This window comes from Perca fluviatilis, chromosome 16 (assembly GCF_010015445.1).
Source record: "Perca fluviatilis chromosome 16, GENO_Pfluv_1.0, whole genome shotgun sequence".
NCBI classification, from domain to species: Eukaryota; Metazoa; Chordata; class Actinopteri; order Perciformes; family Percidae; genus Perca; species Perca fluviatilis.
This window is the reverse complement of record NC_053127.1, coordinates 37481164-37506619: the sequence shown is the minus strand read 5'-3', so window position 1 is coordinate 37506619 and position 25456 is coordinate 37481164. Positions and strand designations below refer to the sequence as shown.

The 25456-nt window shown below is 41.8% G+C and overlaps 1 protein-coding gene across 5 annotated transcripts in view; it reads left to right on the top strand.

Moving 5' to 3' along the window:
- Positions 1 to 6836: 6836 nt before the first annotated feature.
- LOC120544517 (myotonin-protein kinase) overlaps positions 6837 to 25456 on the top strand; it is a 114866-nt gene continuing 96246 nt past the window's right edge. For 4 of the 5 annotated variants that reach the window (XM_039778319.1, XM_039778321.1, XM_039778320.1 and 1 more), the window contains exons 1-2: positions 6837 to 6970; positions 7551 to 7844. In XM_039778319.1, coding sequence (XP_039634253.1) covers positions 7679 to 7844 — 166 coding nt within the window. In that variant the 5' untranslated portion in view covers positions 6837 to 6970; positions 7551 to 7678. Of the gene's footprint in view, positions 6971 to 7353; positions 7460 to 7550; positions 7845 to 25456 lie in introns of those variants that run through there. The other variant, XM_039778318.1, reaches the window with a different exon arrangement.

The following is a 25456-nucleotide window of genomic DNA, read 5'->3' as shown; positions in this document are numbered from 1 at the left end:
TACAAGTTTAGACTAGGGAGAAAGAAACCCAACAGAAAACATGGACAAGGACAAAGTCTCTGGGGCGCTGGAGACGGGCAAGATCTCTGGGCCACCGGAGAAGAGCAAAGTCTCTGTGGCACCTGGGAAGGGCGCAGACTCTTGGGCACCGGGGAACGTCGCAGTCACTGGGGTGTCGGGCAAAGGTGCAGTCTCTGGGGCGCCGGAGACCGGTAAAGTCACTGGGGCGTCGGTCGACGCAGATTCTGGGAGGTCGGGTGACGCAGACTCTGGAGGTCAGTCGACGCAGACTCTGGGAGCTCATTCGACGTAGACTCTGGGAGGTCAGTCGATGTCTCAGGACGGCTGAATGTCTCTTGAGGAGCGGTCATTGAAGACTCTGGGCGGCTGCACGTCAGCGGAGGTTCTGGGCTGATGCACGTCAGCAGAGGTTCTGGCACACTGGTCGGCTTTGGAACACTGAACAGCGAGGACTCTGGCTTGCTGCACAGCATGCCAGAGTCTCTGGACAACCTGCCAGCGAAGGATCCGATGTAAGGAGAGGTTGTGCACGGCGTCGGAGACCATGTCAACCACGTCCCCTCTTACGGCATTCACGGTTCCCAGAAAAGATAGCCAGGTGGGTACCTTCATAGGACTGCTGTTGGTCAGGGGTACTCACTGACTACATTCAGGCTTGTTGCAAACTGGCAAGGGAGGTAACTGACTGACAAAAACAAAGAAGATTGCAGAGCAAAACTTACAAACAGGTAGTCCAAAAAGAATGCAGGCCAGGAAGCAAGGAAGCCAGGAACGAGCAGGTAGCAAGGAACGAGTAAATACACACTACTCCGAGCTCCTCAAGGAGGGCTGAGCTTCTCACCCTATCTCTAAGGGAGACGCCAGCCACCCACCTTAGGAAACCCATTTTGTCCGCTTGTACCCTGGATCTCGTTCTTTCGGTCATGACCCAGCCTTCATGACCATAGGTGAGGGTAGGAACGAAAACTGACTGGTAGATCGAGAGCTTTGCCTTCTGGCTCAGCTCTCTTTTTGTCACAACGGTGCGATAAATTGAATATAATACCGCACCCGCTGCGCTGATTCTCCAACCAATCTCCCACTCCATTGTCCCCTCACTCGCAAACAAAACCCCAAGGTACTTGAACTCCTTCACTTGGGGTAAGGACTCATTCCCTACCTGGAGTAGGCACTCCATCGGTTTCCTGCTGAGAACCATGGCCTCAGATTTAGAGGTGCTGATCCTCATCCCAGCCGCTTCACACTCGGCTGCGAACCGATCCAGTGAGTGCTGAAGGTCACAGGCCAATGATGCCATCAGGACCACATCATCTGCAAAGAGCAGCGATGAGATCCCCAGGCCACCGAACTGCAACCCATCCCCACCCCGACTACGCCTTGATATCCTGTCCATAAATATTACAAATAGGATTGGTGACAAAGCGCAGCCCTGGCGGAGGCCAACCCTCACCTGAAATGAGTCTGACTTACTGCCGAGAACCCGGACACAGCACTCATTTTGGTCGTACAGAGATTGGATGGCCCTGAGAAGAGACCTTCTCACCCCATACTCCCGCAGCACCTCACACAGTATCTCCTGGGAAACCTGGTCATATGCCAAATCCACGAAACACACGACCGGATGGGCATACTCCCAGGCTCCCTCCAGGATCCTTGCGAGAGTGAAGATCTTGTCCATTGTTCCACGACCAGGACGGAATCCACAATGTTCCTCTTCAATCTGAGGTTCGACTATCGGCCAAACCCTCCTTTCCAGCACCTTGGAGTAGACTTTATCAGGGAGGCTGAGAAGTGTGATACCCCTGTAATTGGCACACACCCTCTGGTCCCCCTCTTTGAAAGGAGGGGACCTCCTGAAGGTGGCGAACAGTTTTCCAGAAGCACCTTGGTGCCGACTGAAAGTCCTCCATGTCTTCTCCAATGGTCTCCCACACCTGCTGCTTTGCCTCTTTCAAGGCAGAGGCTGCAACCCTTTGGGCCCTTCGGTACCCTGCAACTGCCTCCGGATTCCTCTGGGATAACATATCCCGGAAAGACTCCTTCATCAGTCGGCCGGCTTCCCTGACTACCGGTGTCCACCACGGTGTTCGTGGGTTACCGCCCCTTGAGGCACCTAAGACCCAGCTTCAGCAATGGAAATTTGGGACATTGTGCACTCGGGTTCAATGCCCCCAGCCTCCACAGGGATGCACGAAAAGCTCTGCCGGAGGTGTGAATTGAAAGTCTGTCGGACAGGGGCCTCCTCCAGACGTTCCCAATTTACCCGCACTACCCGTTTGGTATCCACCGGGGTAAACTCCAACATAGCGGTGCTCAGCTGGGGGCTTGTGAATATCCCCACACCCGCCCCGCGCCTCTCACCCTGGGCAACTCCAGAGACGAAAAGAGTCCAACCCCTATCTAGGAGTATGGTTCCAGAACCGAGACTGTGCGTAGAGGTAAGCCCCACCAGATCTAACCGGTAGCGCTCCACCTCCCGCACCAGTTCCAGCTCCTTCCCCCACAGAGAGGTGACATTCCCTGTCCCCAGAGCCAGCGTCTTCTGCCTGGGTCTGGTCCGTCGAGGCCCCTGACCTTCACTGCTTCTGGCAGCGCACCCGACCCCAGCGGTTCCTCCCACAGGTGTTGGGCCCATGGGATGGAGAGATGGGGGCAAATATTAACAAAGACGAGCATTCTTTATTTTATTTTCCATGCATTCTCATTTAATAACGAAAGTTTCTAATTTTGCGGTTGATGAATGTTAATAGCAAGAGACTAAAGGGAAAAAAACATGAGCATATTGATGTGTGGGTGTTTGATTTAACATCACACTGCATTATTAGTTGTTTTTAAATAATTGACTTTTTTGAAATAAAAATGTATGGTAGGCCTAACATTAATTATTACATTCAGAAGATGATCCTTATATCAATCACTGTGGTTACAGCTTGTAGCCGGGCAGGGTCACTCCATCTCTACCTCGGTCACTCATAGGGTTTTTGAACCATTCTTTGTCTGGCCCCTCACCTGAGACTACTTTGCCTTGGGAGACCCTACCAGGAGCACAAAGCTACAGACAACACAGCCCTCAGGTTCATAGAGACACACAAACCTCTCCACCATGATAAGGTGATGGTTCCCGGAGAGGATGTAACCAAACAGTGAAATTCAAAATAAAACAGGAAGTTCATGAAAACAAGCAGAAAACATGAAACCAAATAAAACAAAGGAACTTGACACAAAGACTGGTGAACAGGTGAAAGAGTCAGACAATAACAAAGGTGGGAAAACCAAAAGACAGGAAGTAAAAACAAGAAACACTGAGGGGAACAGAAAAACTTCAAAATAAAACAGTAAGTCAAAGAAACACAAAAACACAATAAGAGCGGGGCAGACGTGACACCATCTTAGAATAGAATGGAAATGCTTCCTTTTTCAAAAATATTATTACATACTTAAAACACCCAAAACACAAGTACGAAGACATAGCAGACAAGACACAAGCTTTTATTTAAAAAAGTAGAAGCCCGGGGACGGCACCAGGCGGGATACTTCAGGCTGCAACCGTGCAGTCTTGCTTATTTTTGTCAAACTAGTGTGAAACGCCTGTGTTGCCAAATTTTTTTCTTTTTTCCTGCAGCCCAAATCAGCCTAAGAGTGCATCGGCCCTTCTGGCCTTTGCCAGAACTGCCAGACTGCCAGTCCGCCTGTGCATATCGGCCTGTAGTTGCCGTAGCGTCATATGAAACGGTGTTAAATAGAAATAGTAGAAATACTACAGTGAAGTAGATGAATGTTTAAAGAAGCAGCATGGTTGTGGAGACGGATGTCTCACGGCAGTTCGTGAAAATAGTCACGTAATTTAATCTATTGGTTTTGTGTACGTTTTTTTCTTGATGGTCAGCACGTTTTTTTAAACTAATGTATTTCAATGGAAAGCATCTTTTGTGAACACAGCACAATTCTTTCTGCCAGTCGGGTTGCAGCAGAGAAGCTGTACAGCTTTGCTATTATTGGTATTTTTAGCCCTATCAACATTTATTGATGAGATCTTATCATGGTGTATATGTATTTCCTTTAAGAGCTATTATTTCAGGCTTATTGCCAGGAAAACTAAAATGCTTTTTTTGTTTATTGATATATTTAAAACTACGACGCTACATCTATCAACATTTAGTTAGATGTTATCATGGTATTCATTTCTTTATTTTAATAATATTATTTTGGTCTTATTACCGGTAAAATATTACAGTATGCTGTACACGTTGCTCAGTTTTGTTCCAGTAAGTTATGCACCATAATGTTTAAAAAAAAATCAGCAGAATATGCCAAAAGTGATGTAGTAATTACAGAGTAATTAAAATGTATACAATAAAATACCAATAATGAAAAAATAGTGTTTGATGAAAAGCACTTTGATTTGCCTTTTTTAAATTTTATATAAAAAAAAACTACAGTTCAGTGTTTAGAAATACAGCCAAATGGCTTGTTTGACAAATTTGCATTTGTTTTGACTTGTACTGTTGTGAAAAAAAATAACTATTAACAAAGAGGAGCATTCTTTATTTTATTTTCCATGCATTCTCATTTAATAACGAAATTTTCTAATTTTGCGGTTGATGAATGTTAATAGCAAGAGATTAAAGGGAAAAAAAACATGAGCATATTGATGTGTGGGTGTTTGATTTAACATCACACTGCATTATTAGTTGTTTTTAAATAATTGACTTTTTTGAAATAAAAATGTATGGTAGGCCTAACATATTAATTATTACATTCAGAAGATGATCCTTATATCAATCACCGTGGTTACAGCTTGTAGCCATCCTAACCTTTTTAGCCTTTACTGAGACTACATTTTTCAAAATTTAGAAGGGAGTAGTTTTAGGAAGCATCTTCAGGAAATTAAAACAATAAGGATGTTGTCAATGTTTTTGTTCAGAGACAAAGATGTATATAGCTTTGTATGGGTATGTGCACATATACAACATGTGTTTTGGCATTTTTGGTCCACTGTTATCCTCAGCCTACTGCACACAGACACAAGTACTTTTGCATATTTTGCTGAAATAGAGAGCTTTGTGCAGTGGTGCCATGCCAACAATCTCATTCAACCATTTCACAAACTGAGGAAAGGGTCGTGACATGGGTCAGAGGGTATCAGAGGTCATAAACAATGAACCAATCAATCAGGTCTGCTCCTATAGGTGTTAATATGGACAACACCTTTGGCTGGAAGGACCGTGTGTTCAGAGGGTTTATGTTATACCAGGCTGCATTACAGGGCATATTCATATGTCAGAAAGCATGGCAATATCTAAAAACTAGAGTTGAGCCGGATACTCGGCTGAAACGAGTATCCGGTACAGATAAAGCACTTTTGCCGAGTACGAGTATTATACGAGTAATACGAGTCAATATCTGTGCTCGGATTGAATAAAAATCCTCATTGGGTAGCTGACTGTGTCTGTGTTCTGTGATAGGCTAGTCACACAGCGCCCCTCCCCTACACACATACAGATTTATTGTGTTGCTGTGTGTCCTGCTCTGCTCACTCACACACTGAACACTGAGAAGAGAACAGATCGCTCTCTCTGTTTTTTACTTCGGTTTGTAGTACTTACTTATTAACCAGTAGAGTTCTGGTAAACGTGGGGTTTGTCCAGACGTGGTGCTTGGTAGAATGTGACTCACGTTGTGTCTCTGCCTGTCGGAGATTTTTTTTCTTTTTTAAACCGTCAGCTGGCGGAGTTTTTTTACTTCACGCACAGTGTCTGACACTTTCTTGCTGTATTTCATAAAAAAATAAAGGAAGTAGTGGTATAAAATGATATTACAAATTAATTCGCTACACACACATGCACACTCCTCTCTCTCCCTCTCTCTGCCTGTCATCGGAGTTTTTTTTTTTTTAAACACACACAAACACTCTCTACCCCCTCTCTCTCTCTCTCTCTCTCGCTTTCTCTCTCTCTCTCTCTGTCTCTCTCTCTCTCACACACACACATACCTGGTGTGGAAATAAAAAAATAAAAAAAAGAACCAAAAAAAATAAATAATCACACTGATCATAAAAAAATAAAAAGTTAAAAATTACATTACATTTTACTTCATATTTGCAAATGCATGTGTTGTATTCATTGTTGCAAAACTTGTTCTGTATATAGTTCGTTTGTTATCGTGATCAAAACCATTGATCTGAAGCTCAATGCTGATGCTGTCATGTTAATAGTTTTCTAATCAGCAATAAATATAACAATTTCTGATCAACCCATATCAATTGCATGCTTAATAAATAAATAATGTTAATAAATAAAATAACATAACGGCCAAAGCCCCGCCCATTTCAAGACAATCCGACCCACTTCCGGGTTAGGCCCCGCCCAGTCCGAGTACAGATACAGATACAGATAATTCATATGGTAAACAGATACAGATACAGATAATGCTGTACTCGCTCATCCCTACTAAAAACATCTAATTTAAAGCTTGCTTGTCAGGTGACTGTCATGAAGGTTGTAGAGAGGAATAGAAACCTGTCTCTCCAGGCAAGCACAGAGAATATGGTCTGATCTAGCTTTATTCTCCATGCCAAGATTGAGCTATTATTCATATTTTTAATATCCAATGCTGCCCAAATTGCTCCAAATGCTCCAAAATCTAAACCCCAAGTTCATAGGGTACCCAGTAAACCACGTAGGAAGTAGATTGGATGAACATGTTGAAATTGCAGCTATGAAATAGACATTGAAAGTAGGCGGGGCTGTGTGGCAGCTGTGGTGTATTTATAAAGAGAGAAGAGGAAGGAGGCAGTTCCCTAAAAAAATCACAAGTACAAACACAGAGAGCTACACTGAAGTAGAGGAGGAAAGAAGGACAGAGAGAGTAAACGGACAGACAGAGAGTGAAGGATTTGCAAATCCAGGAGCTGGGCGAGAGGAAAGATCTGCTGCATTCTTGCAAGAGAGTAAGTGAGGGAGACATGACATGAGGAAGACCTAGAGGGGTGACAGAGGGGGAAAAAAGATCAAGGGAACTAAAAGAGATCCTTTATGGTTGACAAAATAAGAAATTGCTGAAGAACTGTAACAGCAACAGCTAGCACTGATTCAGGTCAGTGCTTCCTGTTTCTGTCACAGGGGGAAGGAAGAAAAGCAACCAGCAGTTAACAAGTGATGGACAGAAAAGAAAAAAGATTTCTTTGAGATCATACATACATCATATGTACATTTTCTTCTCTTCTACACTGTTGTAGTAGAAAGTTGGAGTACTTTGAATAGAGGGAGTGGGGAGAAAGGGAGAGGGAGAGGGAGAGGGAGACACACACCAAAAAAGGTCTGGAGTCAGAGCTGGAGATATTGCAGGCTTGACAGATGCTGCACAGCTTTGGGGAGAGAAGAATAAGGAGAGACAGACAGACATAGAGGAGGGGACACACACAACACAGGAAACAAATGTACGTGACAGTTAACTAGATACTAGAAACTAGTGTGGTGGGGATAGTAAAAGTGGGGTGTTAATGTAAATGTGATTCTGTGATTTTCAAGAGACCAAGCAGAGCAACTGTAAACCCAGAGGAAAAAGAAGAAGCTCTTCTCACTGAATCCAATACACCATGGACACTAGGGTTTCACCGCAGTTCTAAACCAAACGGACCCCTTACCCATCAGGAGCCATGTCAACAGTCCCTGGCCTTTGTGCACCTGACCTGGTCGAGGGCCCCCAGACCACCGGACCCGTTGGGCTCCAGACCTTGTTGGACCTACTGGTGGGCGTCTACCAGGAGTTCTACTCCTCGTCCTTTGCAAGGGAGAAGTATGTCTCTGGTTTCCTGCAATGGGGTGAGTGTCTTCCTCTTATTTCTAGGTGTGTGTGTGTGTGTGTGTTTTCATTTAGATATTAACATGCTGACCTAAATTACTCATCCTGTTACTGTCAGTACATGTTACTAACAGTACACATTACTTAGCGACGACTTTGGTTTGTTTGTTGGTTTTTCTGAACAAGGACAATCAAATGATGCATTACCCAGTAGTGTTAATTTCGTCAGACGAGACAAGACTAAATATGTTCGTCAACGACCTTTTTTTCCATGACTAAGACGAGACGATGACGAGACTGCGCCAATGTCCAAAAACGCTGACTAAGACTAAATTAACATGCATTATTGTTGACGAAAAAAGACGAGACTAAAATGTTTTGCATAAAATAAAAACTAAGATAAAATCTCTCTTCATTTTCGTCTACAATCGTCTCTACTTTTTCATCATGAGATAGAATATTCAGCTGTTACCGAGACCCGGTGCTATGGCACCGACAGGTGCCACTTAAATGCCTGCGCTTCTCTCTGATGCTCCTAAACGGACGTTAGAGTCAACCGAAACATCGCTGCATGGGGCGTTAGGTAACACTACACTTGGCAGCAGGTAACGTTAGCATACCGTTAGCTAGCAGTTGGAGTAGCTAAACCTATGAGCTAAACACAGTTACAATCGTTGACATATATAAAAGGGTTACAATGCTGACAGCTAAACGGTGTAAAGGTTTGTCTCTATTTCACTATGTAGGATTCCAACACGAGACGTACGACAGTCTGTAGCTGCCGTACATATGTTGCGTTCACTTGAAATACGCCTCGCCAGTTTCGTGCTGCATTTATTTTATTGTAAAATATCCTTTTCCAATGCAGTGGTTGTTTTTGTCGTTTACTGGTGAAATAAGGAAGAAGCTCAATATTTATATAACTTTATATAATTTATTTATTTTTAATAACTATTTGACTGAAATGGTTATCAGAAATAATTTATTTAAAAAAAAGACTAAAATGTTTTGACTAAAACTTGACTAAAATGGCGAGACTTTTAGTCGACTAAAACTCGACTAAGATACCTTGAGTTCTCTTTTGACTAAAACTAGACTAAAATGACGAGACTTTTAGTCGACTAAAACTTGACTAACAAAAATGTTTGGCACAAGACTAAGACTAAGACTAAATTAAAAATAGGTGACAAAATTAACACTATTACCCAGAACTCACCAAACATAACATCATGTGTGACTAAGAAAACTGTTTGTGTTTCTGCTGTTCAAGACATAGACAGTATATAATGGACCAATAGACCCCGTTGCTCTGGACGGAGACCAGTGAAGGATATTAGAAGCACTTTTCCGGTGATCTCTTGCTTTACTGCGCAGCCTCCAACTGACAGAGACAACGTAAATGTGACGTGAGCAATGTGTCTGAAAGTTGGAAGTCTTCTGGTAGCTGTGCCAAGAGAAATCTCAATCATTCCCAATCTTACAGAGACGGAGAGCGTAGGTATATGTAAGGAGATAACATAAGCACAGGCTAATTATTGCTAACTAAAATGCTAGTTAACATTAGTAATTAAACCTAAACAGCTCATGTAAATCGAAACAGCCTGCGAGCTTCTCCTGTACTATACGGTAATTCCTCTACTATGTGACACAATCGTTAGCCTATTTTTATAAAAGCGTCTGCTACGGAGCCATAACGTGAGGTACAAGGTAATGGAGCCTTTTATACATTGTCGTGTTTCTTTAGAAATAAACAATGGACAAATAGAGTCTTTAAACACTTCAAGTTATTCGCTGTCAAGTGACGTCAAAATGAATGCTAGTCAGTGGAATGCTAACGGGAGGTGATGGCTTGGTAGCATCAAAATGGCGCCATAGGAGGTTTGAGTTCTGAACCAAAGCTTACCCCCTTGGGTCAAGAGCTACATTCCTAGGCCCATTTTGTGTAGCAATTCAAGAACTGTATTCCTAGGCAGACGAGCAGCATTTAAAAAAAATTTCACAATCATGTCACTTGTAGTGTATAAATGAAGTAGCTACGGCAGCCTTTGAATTTTGAATGGCCTGCTATAAATGAATTATATTCATATTTGATGATTCTGCAACTCATAGTTTACATCCAGTGCCAATGCAGGAGGTGGTGTTTCATTTTTGTGACTGCATGCCGTACTTCTTTTTAACGTTCAAATATTAAAGGAAAATAGCAACTGTGGGGAGATGGCTAAACTAATGTTAGCTACATTTTATGTTAGCTGACTATGTGCGGGTAGCATGGATTTATTGTGTTAACAGAGGGTAGACATTAACCTTGGTAACTGCTTAAGTGGTGTAACATTATTTTTGCTTGGTTATTAAAAATGACTTGCGGTTTTCAAAGCAGCAGAAGTACTGTTAAAATACTTAAGCAGTAACGTTAGCACACACTTATGGTATAAGCTAACGTTATGGGGGCAAGGCGGTAAAATTAACGTAACGTTACAAGGATGAAAACAAGACGTTATCTAAAATAGTGGGGTAGCAATGTATTACATTGTGCCTATATTTTAATCAGGCTACACTGCCCCTTTTCAGTTTATGCTCTCCTATTGTCTTACTGTCATGTCAGCACAAACAGGCAAAACACAAATACCCAGCATGTAGATATTGTATATTCAGTTGTTCTCTCCGTAATATATTAGTACTGGCATGGTTACCGCATTACCGCAATACCGCGGTCACGTGACACCTACCGTGGGTCTGAGCTCGTCACCGTCATCACCGCAAAAAAACATTGGCCTGCACATGTGTGCACGTTGTGTCTAATGACATGGATTCATTGATTCTAATGACATGGATTGTGTCTGATGACATTGTGTCTTACATGGATTCAGGGTTTTACAAACAAAACTTATCATCAAAAGATAGAGCAAATCCGACCTTTCACGAGTTGGGGAGCGCAATGTTCCATGACACATAATAACATTCCATTCATGTTGAAAATTAGGCCTATATGTGAGAGTACCTGTGTAATGTCTTGTCATTTCTCTGTTCTCAGCTGAGGTATACGGTGGCCGACAGGGGCAAACGCCCTGCAACTTCAGAAAACACATGCAAATAGACAAAACACAAGCAAATTAAGAAAACAACTACATTAATTTGACAACACATGTGCAGCATTCAGCAAACGCGCTGCATATACACACAACACAACCAAATATACAAACGCGCTGCAATTAAAAAACGATGCAAAAAGAAAAGCAAACCCCGAAAAAAGAAGCGATGCAAAAAGAAAAACAACTTCATTAATTTGACAACACATGCGCATCATTCAGCAAACGTGATGCAAATACACAACACAACCAAATACATAAAGCGATGCGAATAAAAACGATGCAAAAGAAAAGCGCACAAACCCCGAAAACAAATGCAAAAAGAAAACGCTGCATCCAAATTCCACAACGGAAGTTCTCCAGACAGGGAACAGCTGATCAGCTGGATTTTCGACCCTTTTCTGCCTTTTTATTAGAGTTCGGGTATGGCTGCATAGTAAAAAGAGAACTCCTGTCTCATGCCCTTATTAATAACATAATATAATATATTAGTAATATACAGTCTCTGCTCCCGTCTCAGCCAGGAGGCTGGTGCCGTGCTCGAAGCCGACCTTTCAAAATAAAAGCTTGCGTTTGGTCGGCTCGTCTTCCTTTGGTGTTTTGGATGATTTTGAACTAAACAGTACGGCAATCATGCTAATGAATACAATAACTTTTTCAGGGATGTATTACTTACAACACAATGGAGCAAGCAAAGCAGTTTTGTGTTTAGTTGCGGGCGGGATTTATTCAGTTTGATAAACGGTAAATTGGCTGGTTTTTTAAACAGGGAGGGATTATAAATAGTCTGTTTTTTGTATTTCAAGAGCGAATTGCTCCACAATGTGAATACAGATTGGTCACTTATTTTGTTGTATAATCACAATATTACACATGATGAGGTCTACACTTCAGTGATGCGCTTTCGGACATGGAAATTAAACCCTCTTATTTAATGTGGCTTAAACAAACGTCAACGTTAAACACTGATGCAGTTTTAAATGTTTTATTACCACGAGTTTACAGACACGTCTCTGCTGATTGAGTATCAGCTGTGACCCGGAGCAGCGACACACCCAACGACGAGAAAACATATCTCAAACATAGACTTAATATTTACAGTCTGTGAGCTCACCGTTGCACACCGTTCTGAGATTGAACGTCTCTCTCTCTCTCTCTCTCTCTCTCTCTCTCTCTCTCTCTCTCATAGACTATGCTCTCCCCCAGCCCCCAAAAAAATCAGCTGTTCCACTGCTATTGTGATTATACAACAAAATAAGTGACCAATCTGTATTCATATTGTGGAGCAATACGCTCTTGAAATACAAAAAATAGACTATTTAAAATAGTCCCTCCCTGTTTAGTAAACCAGCCATTTACCGTGGGATTTATCAAACGGAATAGCCTAAATCCGGCCTGCACATAAAGACAAAACTGCTTTGCTTGCTCCATTGTGTTGTAAGTAATACATCCCTGAAAAAGTTATGCTATTCATTAGCATGATTGCCGTACTGTTTAGTTCAAAAACATCCAAAACACCAAAGGAAGACGAGCCGACCAAACGCGAGGTTTTATTTTGAAAAGCCCCTCCAGAGGTCTGGAGAACTTCCGTTGTGGAATTTGGATGCAGCGTTTTTCTTTTGCATTTGTTTTCGGGGTTTGTGTGCTTTTCTTTTTGCATCGTTTTTTATTCGCATCGCGTTTATGTATTTGTTTGTGTTGTGTGTATTTGCATCGCGTTTGCTGAATGCTGCGCATGTGTTGTCAAATTAATGAAGTTGTTTTTCTTTTTGCATTGCTTCTTTTTTCGGGGTTTGCTTTCCTTTTTGCATCGTTTTTAATTGCAGCGCGTTTGTATATTTGGTTGTGTTGTGTGTATATGCAGCGCGTTTGCTGAATGCTGCACATGTGTTGTCAAATTAATGTAGTTGTTTTCTTAATTTGCTTGTGTTTTGTCTATTTGCATGTGTTTTCTGAAGTTGCAGGGCGTTTGCCCCTGTCGGCCACCGTAGAGGTAGACACATTAACGTTACAGCTGCAGTGTTTACCATTGCACATTAGCCTAGCAGCTAGCAGAGTTTCCTTCTGTTATTGATTTATCCCGATAAAACGGCACGGTTGAATTTCAGCCTGCATGCACGTTTCGTAGCCTAAAACAGAGCGGCTTAAATATTGGTAAAGAGAGGAAAAAGTTAGCGAACTGCCAAGTCGCCCTCTCTGCTCTCTGTCCGCTCAGCTGCTAGACGGGTTGCACTCGGCATTGTCGGCAAACTATTTCTTTTTGACAAAAGAGCTTTCTGAGCTGTCTGTCGAATGGATCAACAGAGATGAGAGAAACCATTGTGGCCCTAAATGACAGCAAAACTCAGTAAAGACTCACATTGAGCTGAAATGAAAAAACACTGTGCTGTAATCTTTTTATACAGTCTATGGCTGCAACATACTGTATGTTGTAAGGTTTAAGCCGATGTTTTTTCAGGAGTAACGCCATTCACTTTACAGGCAGTATTTAAAAAAAATAATTATTAAGCCACCGTGTCTTGAGAAGCTCTAGCTTGTTGTTTTATTGTTCACTTTTAACTCACTTTCATCATCTTTGCTATCTCTTTTTCCTCTCGCTTTTCCTCACAGTGACACTCATATGCTACTCTCAGTTACCGCTCGCTCTCCTTGCGCGACCAAACAGGCACTGCATTTATTGCTTTTCAACCGTGGAAAGAAAAAATCCATACCATCCCACCCCTATAATCTATAGCAGTGGTTTTTAACCTTTTCGAGTCGCGAGCCCCCAGAATAACGAGGTTGGTGCTGCAAATGTAAATAGCTGTTTCTACGCGCCTCCCCCTGCTGATTTTGAGTGATTGTTGTATATGCTCTGATTAATACATGCTTTTCCTTTTGACAGTTTACTTTTGGCAGCCAGCACCTAGCCTTGACCAATGTGCTCAAGGCTCTGTGGATTCTTTGTTTGTCTTTTTCTCTCCCCCTGACCCACCGGAACAGCACCCTTTCTGTGTTCCAGGACCTCCTGATTTACAAATGAAGTTCTGAATATAACATATGAAATGTACCAAACTTTACACATTAATGTAAAAAAACATTCCCCAGTCTAAAAAGGTTTTTTTTCTTCTCCCTAACCATCTGGTGAGAAATTATCTCGTGACTCCCTTGGGACTCTCTTGAAAATTCTTCAGTGACGCTGTACAGAAGAGCACTGGAGTTATTATTGCATCCTGTTGGCACAGCCGTCAAATGAGACTAAATGATTTATACGGTAATGTAGTGTAATTATAAGAAGGTCAGTGATCTGAATGACATCATCATCTATTTCTATGTGGCCACAGTCACAGGCTTCCGTGTCTGTTTCTGTCACATGGCTGGCTCAGTCTACTGACCCAGGGCGACAGTATCTGTTTTCAGTAGATAAAGAATTATTGTTATAGGATTGTTCTGTTCCTTCAGGAAACTTTTAGGTCTGACTGTGTGTGTGTGTGTGTGTGTGTGTGTGTGTGTGTGTGTGTGTGTGTGTGCCTAAAGTTGGTCTCTCCTGAATTCCTCTGAGTGTGTGACGAGGTGGGTAATGAAAATAAAAATAAAGGACTGGAAAACTTGCCACAACATATATATATATATATATACTATTTTTAGCTGCACAGAACATCTCCAATTCAGGCAGTTACTCTGTTGAAGAGAAACTCCCTTATTGGCAAAGATACTATTATGTTCAGCTGAAAGGACACACAGAGCAGCAAATTGTTTGTGATTTGTCAAGCAGTAAAACATGAGAATCAGGTTAAATGTTGTACTGAATAATCCACAAAGGGAATATTCATTCATTCATTCAACCTTTATTTTGACTTAAAAGATTATTGAGGGGTGGTCCTTATTTGAAATGACATTGACAAAAGACATCTACAAAACCACACAGAAAAGGATACACCATCATCTTATGTTGTTTATTGTTTTGTTATTTATTTATATATTTTTGCACTACATGGAAACGGCCTGAGAGAGTGAGAAGGAAGTTACGACCCTACGCTGTTTGTTGTTATTTCGGACACAAATAGCTTGGAGTGGATCGCTTTGTTTTTGATGTGGACGGCGTTCCACCTCGTGGAAACTCTGAATGAGCTGCCCAACCCAGCGCATGTCCGATACAGCAGGGACTTTCTCTTGGAGTGGAGCAACTTCCAGGTCGGAAACCCTCCTTTGGATTTAATTTTCCCTGATCTAAACTGTTTCACCGATCAATCGAGAGGAAAAGGAAAAGGGGAATTTACCGGCGAGCCGCCTCGTAGGATCAGGAAGCGAGGAAAGCTAGACGCCGTACTACAAAGATTGAGAAAACAATCTCTCTCCCGGATCCCTCTGCCTTCTATTATTCTATCAAATGCCCAGTCACTTCGAAATAAAACCGATGAGCTGCAAGCCCATGTAAGTTTTCAGCATGAATTTAGAGATGCGTGTTTACTGGCGATTACAGAGACATGGCTTTCGGAAAGTGTCTCGGACTCGGTTTTGGTCATTGATGGCTTTGGGGCACCTTTGCGCCTGGACCGAGACGCAAGTATTACTGGAATGTCGCGATGTGGGGGGTTTTGCCTATATGTGAATCAGAGATATTGTAAAAATGTTCTTGTCAGAGAAAGTTGGTGCACTAAAGACGTTGAACTATTGTCAGTGTCCTTGCGCCCCCCATACTTGCCCCGGGAGTTTCCCCAAATATTTGTGACAGTTGTGTATGTCCATCCAAGAGCAAATGCGGATAAAGCCGCGGAGTCGATATTGCAAGTAACACAAAAACTGCAAGGCGCATATAAAGCTCTCCCTCTTCCCCCATTGGGCGGGGCTGAACACAACTGCATCCAGCTCATCCCGTCGTACCGCACGGCCCTAAGGAGGGGTAAAACTCTCACTAAACGTGTTAAGAACTGGACTGAGGAAGCTATCCTGAGCCTACAGGGCTGTTTTGACTGCACCGATTGGGGCATGTTTAAGGAGTCCTGTACCAATATTAATGATCTTGCAGACGTTGTTAGCTGTTATGCTTCCTACTGTGTGGATAAAGTAATCCCTGATAAAACTGTACAGGTATACCCAAACAATAAGCCATGGGTAAGAAAATCACCATCCATCCATCCATCCATCCATCTTCGTCCGCTTATCCGGTGTCGGGTCGCGGGGGGAGCAGCTCCAGCAGGGGACCCCAAACTTCCCTTTCCCGAGCAACATTAACCAGCTCCGACTGGGGGATCCCGAGGCGTTCCCAGACCAGGTTGGAGATATAATCCCTCCACCTAGTCCTGGGTCTTCCCCGAGGCCTCCTCCCAGCTGGACGTGCCTGGAACACCTCCCTAGGGAGGCGCCCAGGGGGCATCCTTACCAGATGCCCGAACCACCTCAATTGGCTCCTTTCGACGCAAAGGAGCAGCGGCTCTACTCCGAGATCCCCACGGATGACTGAGCTTCTCACCCTATCTCTAAGGGAGACGCCAGCCACCCCCTGGAGGAAACCCATTTCGGCCGCTTCTACCCTGGATCTCTTTCTTTCGGTCATGACCCAGCCTTCATGACCATAGGTGAGGGTAGGAACGAAAACTGACCGGTAGATCGAGAGCTTTGCCTTCTGGCTCAGCTCTCTTTTCGTCACAACAGTGCGATAGATGGAATGTAATACACACCCGCACGGTTCTCCGACCAATCTCCCGCTCCATTGTCCCACTCACACGCGAAAAAACCCCAAGGTACTTGAACTCCTTCACTTGGGGTAAGGACTCATTCCCTACCTGGAGAAGGCATTCCATCGGTTTCCTGCTGAGAACCATGGCCTCCGTTTTAGAGGTGCTGATCCTCATACCAACCGCTTCACACTCGGCTGCGAACCGATCCAGTGAGTGCTGAAGGTCACAGGCCGATGATGCCATCAGGACCACATCATCTGCAAAGAGCAGCGATGAGATCCCCAGCCCACCGAACTGCAACCCCTCTCCACCCCGACTACGCCTCGATATCCTGTCCATAAATATTACAAACAGGATTGGTGACAAAGCGCAACCCTGGCGGAGGCCAACCCTCACCTGAAACGAGTCCGACTTACTGCCAAGAACCCGAGAAGAAAATCACTTAAGTTGTTATTAAACAGAAAGAGGCAGGCGGGACTTCCGGTGGTAATCCGAAGCGTATGGCCGCATAATCCCGCACTCCCGTTCGGTCGGAGTTTATTCCCCAATTTGAATATAAATAAGATTTAATTTTTTAATAATCAGTGATGGAAGGGGAAAAGTACAGGAAAGGCAAGGGAAAGCAGTCTGGGAAAGCTGAGAAGGGTGAGAAAATAACGACTGAGGGCGTCATGGCCGACGAACAAGGAGAGAGTGATGGCGCACATGGACAAAATGCTAAATTAACAGTGGTGGATAATATGGAAGTTAACATCGCCGCCATCCGCACAGATATAAAGATGATGACAATGGAGATGAAGACTGAGCTGAGTAACTTTCGAGATAGGATCAGAGACAACATGAAAAAGGAGCTAGTAGACATTCGAGAGGAAATTCACCAGAAGCTTAACGAGGTTGCAACCGATTAAAAACGACTACTGGCAGAGTGAGTGAGGCCGAGGCTCGGATAGCCGAAGCTGAAGAGTGGTCCGTGGACTTTAGAGAGGCACTGAGCCAGTCGCTAGAAGCTCAGGAAAGTTTGCAGTTAAAGCTAACAGATTTGGAAGCACGCTCAAGACGTAACAATGTTCACATTTACGGGATCCCGGAGGGAATTGAGGGAAACAATATCTCCCAATTCATAGAGAACTTTATTAGAAAAGAGCTGGAACCCCTTGCTGATGTTGACCTTGGAATACAACGATGCCATAGAGCGCTCGGCCCCAAACCGCCAAGAGAAGCGCAAGCCAGATCGGTGATTGTCTACTTCCAGCAGTTTAAAATTAAAGAGATGGTCCTGCATTCTGCATGGAAGAAAAAGGAGATTTACCACAGCGACAGGAGGATCTACTTCGATCATGACTACCCTGCGGAAACGCTAGCAAAAAGGAAGGCGTATACGCAGATCAGGAGGGTCCTTAGAGAAAAAGGAATAAGGTTTCAAACACCACCACCAGCGAAACTGAGAGTCTTTTTTGACAGTGGGCCGATTACTTATGGAAACGCAGCGGAGGCAGCAGAGGACCTGAAGAAGAAGGGACTCCCGATTGAGTGGGAGAAAACTGCTGAGGCTGAGGCTGCGGAAAAAGCACGGAACGTCGCCTGGCAGCGATCAACGAGCGCGAACATGGCAAATCGGCAGACCCGCCAGGAACGGATCAAGGAGAAGCTACGGAGTTTTCACCGTCCAAGATAGATCTAACGTTAGAGCCATTAAGGTAATGGATTCGGGCGTCAACAGACCGTTAAGTGACTGCATTATGAGTGTAAAAAAATATCGAGCAAACGAGGCAGTTGTCTAGTTATGGACACTAATACTTTAATGACATTAGCACCAAGGGACAAGGTTTATTGCCCTCAATGTGGGAGTAAAGACTATAGGTTAAGTTACCTATGGTCACTTAAGTTGTTCGTAGCATCCCCACTCTTTATTTTCTTTATTCATTAGATTTTTTCTATTGAAAATATCCTCTTGGTGCTTAAATACCCGATTTAACTGATTAGAATCAGCCTTAGCCTTTAATGAGAATATAGCTGACCGACAAGTACGGGTTATACATCTGTTTTCGATTTTCCTAAGTGCATACAGTACATTCTTGAGTGTACTATAGTTCGCACTGAAGGGGGGCCCTGGTGGGTAGCTGCTGGACTTTTCCCCCAAATTACGAAGTGGTTATTACTTCACAATGGAGGTCTACCTGTGTTTTTTGATTTGTTTCTCTATTTTGTGTTGCTTTGATGTTCTGATCTTGTTATATAGTTCTAATATAGTTCAGGTTTGGTCACCAATAATGTGGTTTACAAATAATGTCTTACTGTGGTTTAAATGCAATGTCAGGAATATAGGGTGATTTCCCTTAACGTAAATGGTTTACACAATCCAATTAAGAGAAGCAAGGCTATTGCAAAGATGAAAAAGGAAAAGTTACATATCATGTTTTGGCAGGAGACTCATTTCAACAGTGCAGAACATGAAAATTTGAAAAAACTAGGGTTTAGGAATGTATTTTACTCATCCTATAAGAAAGGAAAAAGAAGAGAGGTAGCAATACTAATTTCCAATAGTGTAAATTTTCAAGTGGTCTCTGAACTGAAAAGAGGGTCGTTATGTTTTAGTTAAGGGATTTCTAGATCGAAAAGAAGTTACACTAGTTAACGTGTATATACCCCCTGAGCAGGACAATTCCTGTATTAAAAACATTTTTCAGTTGATTGCTTCTGAGTCCTCCGGGGTTTTGATATGTGGGGGAGACTGGAATACTCAAATACAGCCTAAACTCGATTCCTCTAATGCACTAAAGAGGTTAACCTCTAGAGCTAGAATAACAAAAAAACTTTTGATGGAGTTGGGCCTGATTGATGTGTGGAGGGATCTCCACCCAACAGACAAACAATTCACGTTCTACTCTGCAAGTCAAGATGTTTACTCAAGAATTGATTATTTTTTTATTTGTAAATCAGACAGGCACAGAATTATAGACTGTATGATAGGAGTCAGAGATATTTCTGATCACTCAGATGTCTACTTGACCCTGCATTTAGATAGTAAAAAGAAGGATATGTTGTGGCGACTTAATACGAGCATTTTGAATGATAGTACATGTAAGGAATATGTCCAAAAAGAACTGGGGGATTATATGGATAACAACGATAACGGGGAAGTATCACCAAGTGTCCTGTGGGATGCCTTAAAATCAGTGATGAGGGGAAAACTCATAGCTCTCACATCGCATAGAAAAAAGGAAAGAAGTAAAAGGCTGCTTGAACTACAAGAAAATCTGAACCTCTTAGAGAGAGAACATGTTGAGAAGAAGAAATCATATATATTAAATCAAATAAACGATGTTAAAAAGGAAATAAATAAATTTTATGAGGGAGAATTAGAGAAAAAAGCTAAATTCACTAGACAGAGATATTATGAAAATGGCCCTAAGGCTTTGAAGCTGTTGGCATGGAGGTTAAGGAAGCAACAGACGGAGAATACAATATATGAAATTAGGGATCCCAAAACCCATAAGCAGGAAGATATTCACAATATTTTTGAAAATTACTATAAAAATCTATACAAGGAACCAAGTACAACCAACTCACAGGAAATAGATTTATTTTTAGAATCACTTGACTTACCTTCCATAGGTGAAGTACAAAATAAAGCCCTAATGGCAGAGATCACAAAGGAAGAAATAGTGAAAGCAATTTCTAGATTAAAAGTCAATAAAGTGCCAGGAACAGATGGCTTTCCAACCGAGTGGTATAAGGTTTTTAAAGATCAATTAGTTCCTATACTTTTTGATTGCTTTAACTATACACTTAAAGGAGGTGAACCACCAAGAACATGGAGTGAGGCAATAATTTCAGTTATTCCCAAAGAGGGTAAAGACAAAAAGGAGTGTAGTGCATTTAGGCCAATTTCTGTATCAAACATGGATTATAAATTATATGCATCGATATTAGCTAAAAGATTGGAAGATATAATACCAGAATTAGTGGATCCAGACCAGACAGGATTTGTACGTGACAGACAGACACAAGATAATATTAGGCGGGTGCTGCATGTAATTGATCATGTCACTAAAGAAAACGTCAGATCAGTATTAATTAGTTTAAACGCCGAGAAGGCATTTGACTCGGTTCGCTGGGAGTACCTGTATTTGGCATTGAGAAGATTTGGTTTTAAAGAGGAGTTTATTACATGCATCAAAACGTTGTATTCATCACCAAAGGCTAGAATAAGGATCAACGGGCATCTCACTCAGAGTATTAACCTGGAAAGAGGCTGCCGCCAGGGATGCCCTCTCAGCCCTGCCCTTTTCGCTTTATTTATTGAGCCCATGGCACAGTCAGTTAGAGACGAACAGGAGATAAAAGGTATTAAGGTTCGAAAAATTTGTCTGTACGCAGACAATGTTTTGTTGTTTGTTACCGCACCAGAGGTTAGTATCCCTAGGTTGATGTCCATCTTAAAAAAATTTGGCACTTACTCGGGATATAAATTAAATGTTCAAAAAACACAAACCTTAAGTTATAACCACACCCCTCAGGATGACTTACTGAGTAGATTAAAATTTTATTGGAATTCTTCAAGTATTAAGTACCTGGGGATTACAATAACAAAGGATATTTCTAAATTGTTTGACAGCAATTATGGTCCTATAAGTAAGAGCATTAAATCAGATATAGATAGGTGGTCCCAACTGCCCCTAGAGATGCATAACAGGATAGATACAGTAAAACTGAACATGCTCCCTCGACTCTTATACCTCTTCCAATCCTTACCAGTTGAAGTCCCTTTAAAACAATTTAATGAATGGGATAAGTGGATTTCAAGATTCGTATGGGGAGGTAGGAGGCCAAGAATTCAATTTAAAACACTGCAGCTGCCGAAAGAGAAAGGGGGTAGATCACTGCCATGTTTATCAGATTATTTCAAAGCAGCCCAGCTAAGACCTTTAGCATGCTGCTGTAACCCAGAGTATACAGCAAAGTGGAAGGACTTGGAGATCTCGCAGCTGACTGTGCCATTGCAATCAGTGCTGGGTAGCAAACCTTTATATGAACAGTATTCTAAAAGTTTAAATCAATGGACTAAGGTTCCTGTTAGAATCTGGTTTAAAGAATGCAAATCTCCGTTACTTGAAAGACAATCTAGACTATTAAAATGGATTGCCTTCGATCCTGACTTTAAACCAGCAAGGGCTGATGGGAGGTTTCAGCTCTGGTATAGACTTGGCATCACCTCTTTTAGTTCAATCTCATCAAAGGGAGAATTGGATAGCTTTCAGGAGATTTCTGATAAATATGGTTTGGGAAAACCTGATTTTTTTAGGTACTTACAAACTAGGACTTATTTTAATAAAGAGATACGATACATGGAGAAGAATGATACTAATTTAATTGATCTATTTATCGACATGTATAAAAATAAGGATAATAGGAAACTTGTCTCAAAACTATATCTAGCCGTTCAATCCATAAAGAAACAATCAACAAATAAGGTTAGATTAAAATGGGAAAAAGAATCTGGTCTAGGTATTTCAGAGGAAGACTGGCTGAATATTTGCTCAGTACAGGCGACTTCTACCAGCTCGGGTATGTGGAGAGAATTCTGCTGGCGGAACCTTATTAGATACTTTGTAACCCCCAAGTTAAAATCTATTCAGTCCTGCGAGAAGGGAAGTGGTCTATGTTGGAGGAAATGTGGGGAACAGTTGGCAGACCATTTTCATGTATTCTGGAGCTGCCCAGCCATTCAGTCATATTGGCAGGAGGTAATACAAGTAATACATTTTATTTTCGGTGATGGAATTGACTGCTCATTTTCTACAATTTACCTGGGCAACTTAGCAGCTCATTTGATGATGAAAGACAAGTACCTTTTAAAGATATTATTAGCAACCAGCAAGAAAGCTGTAACACGAAAGTGGCTACAATTTGAACCCCCAACAAAGGCTGAATGGCTGGACATTATGATCAGTGTCCAAGAGATGGAGAGGATGACTTTCGCTTTAAACCTACAGATGGATAAGTATTTGCAGTATTGGAAAAAATGGATTGTGTTTACGACTTCATGACATGTTTATTGACCAATGTATCATCTGACTTATACACTTCCATCAATTTTGTTTTATGTAATAATGTATAAGTGACCAAACGTTTGTTCTGTTTTGTTTAGATGTGATTGTATGTGTGTTATGGCTGTTTGTTTTTGTTGTTGTTGGTTTTGTTAATTTTCAAAAGGAAAAAGAATAAAAATAAAGTATAAAAAAAACAAAAACAAAAAAACAGAAAGAGGCAGGCATTTAGGGAAGGTAACTTCTTAGAATTGAACAAGTTGAAAAAGGAAATAAGTGAAATAAGGAGAGCAAAGTAAGCTTACAAAGAAAAAATAGAAAAAGACTTTGGTGGTAGAAACTTGCGTTCAGCCTGGGATGGTATGAAAACTGTTATCGGTACCAGGAGTGAAAAGAATGTTAAGGTTGTGTTGGAAGGTTTTAATTGTGACAGTCTACTTGCAACGGAGCTAAACAAGTTTTATTTGAGGTTTAATTCCTCAACTTTTAAGAATGTCATTTTAGAACAGAAATCCCATTTATCTGGAAATGGTTTTGTCCCTTTGTTTGACGAACAAGCTGTGGTCAATATATTTAAACACTCCAGAACTGGAAAAAGCCCTGGGCCTGACAACATAGGTAGTCGCCTACTCATTTCTTGTGCAGAGCAATTAGGTCCAATTTTTAATTATATTTTTCAGTTGTCTCTAGAGCAACAGAGAGTGCCGGACATATGGAAACAGTCTACGGTCATTCCAGTGGCCAAACAAAATCATCCAAAAGTATTAAATGACTTTAGGCCGGTTGCTCTGACCTCCTTAGTCATGAAGTGTTTTGAAAAACTGGTTAAAAAAGTTGTTCTCACAAAATCAGAGACTCTCCTTGATCCACTACAGTTTGCTTATAGGGCTAAGCGAGGGGTAGATGATGCCACTACCACTCTGTTAAATTTGCTATTTAAACATCTTCAAGGTAGTAAAACACATGCAAGGATTTTATTTGTTGACTTTTCATCGGCTTTTAATACAATCCAACCACATATTTTAGTTGATAAGCTCTTAAAGAACTTTGACCTTGATTTTAATATTGTGGGATGGATTCTTGACTTTTTATCAGATAGAACTCAGAGAGTAAGGGTAAATGGTTGCTTGTCGGAGGAGATGTCATCGTCCACTGGGTCTCCTCAGGGGTGTGTCCTCTCACCACTCCTTTATATTCTTTATTCGGATGATTGCCGTAGCCAGCATGAAAATAGATTCATTTTAAAATTTGCAGATGATTCTGCTATTGTCAGTAATTTGCTGGTATGGTAATCTTAGTGTCAAGGCAAAAACTGCTCTTTCCAATATAGTGAAGGTCAGCAGTAAAATTATAGGTGTCCAGCAGTGTAGCCTCTCTGACCTGTATAATAGACAGGTAGTTAGGAAGGCCAATGCAGTTATCTCTGATAGCTCTCATCCCCTTCATTCAGAGTTTCAGATCTTACCTTCTGGGTCTCGGTTTAGATTACCTCCAGTAAAGAGTAATAGATATAAGCACTCATTCGTCCCGACAGCTATCTCTTTTCTAAACTCAGCTCGGAAGAGTAGAGAGACTATAACTTTTAAACAGTGAAGGGGTTATTTTAATATGTATAGTATTGACTGATGGTGATGATGTTGTTGTTGATGAAATAGTGATTATTTTTGTGGAAATGTTGCTATAATATTTTTACGAGGAATATTGTTAGAAGTTCCTTTTAACATATGGTTCCTTTAACATATGGTCGTATTTATCTTCTAAATTCTCAGCTGTTTAACCAGAGCTTGTAACATCAAGTATTTTTATGTAGTTGGTTTTGCATTTGTGACTGTCTTGTGTTTATGTCTTGCTGCAGAACAAATTGCCCTACGGGGACAAATAAAAAGTCTAATCTAATCTAATCATGATAGATAAAAAGACAATATAGACACTAGGGCGCTGCACAGTGGCGACTAGCAGAGCAGGCTGTCTGTCTTGTTTTGTTTCTTTGATTAGTTATTTGTTGTGATCATTTTCGGTGCGAACCATCATTAGATGCATTGTCTTATAGACCGTTACTATAAGCCACTATGAGTCGCGTATGGGAGCTGGTTTTAATAGTCGGGTCTATACTGTTTGTTATTAGTGTGGCAAGTGAGCCGGCCAGCAACGCAGAGTCGCATGTACGCTACAACAGAGACTTTCTCCTACAACTGAGCGTCTACGCAGGCAATTGGAATCATACCGAAGCAAACATACCCACGGAGATAAAAATAACTTTTAATGACAAGGAACACAAGAGAAAACGAGGGAAGAGGGGCGGAGTGCGCCAAAGACTCTGGAATAGGAAAACAAAGGTTCCACTTCCAACTATCATTCTCTCAAACGTCCAATCGATAAAAAGAAAAGCAGACAAGTTGCGAGCAAACACTCGTTACCTGCATGAATACAGGGAAGCCTGTGTTTTAGCCTTCTCTGAGACTTGGCTTAATGAGACTGTGCCAGATTCTGAAGTTTGTCCTGACGGATTTAGTATTGTACGCTTGGACCGATGCAGCAAGGCTACAGGCAAGGAACACGGAGGGGGCGTGTGCGTCATGATAAATGACAGATGCAAAACAACTGTGGTAAGAAGAAAGATCTGCACTTCTGATATTGAAGTTTTATCAGTTTCTATGCAACCCTCCTATCTTCCCCGTGAATTTCCACAAATATTTGTGACTGTCTATAAACATCCAAGAGCAGACATAAATAAGGCAGCAGACATTATTTTTAATACTACCCAAGAATTGGATGAAATCTCACCAGATGCGCCAAAGTTTATAATGGGGGACTTTAATAACTGCACCCTCAAAAA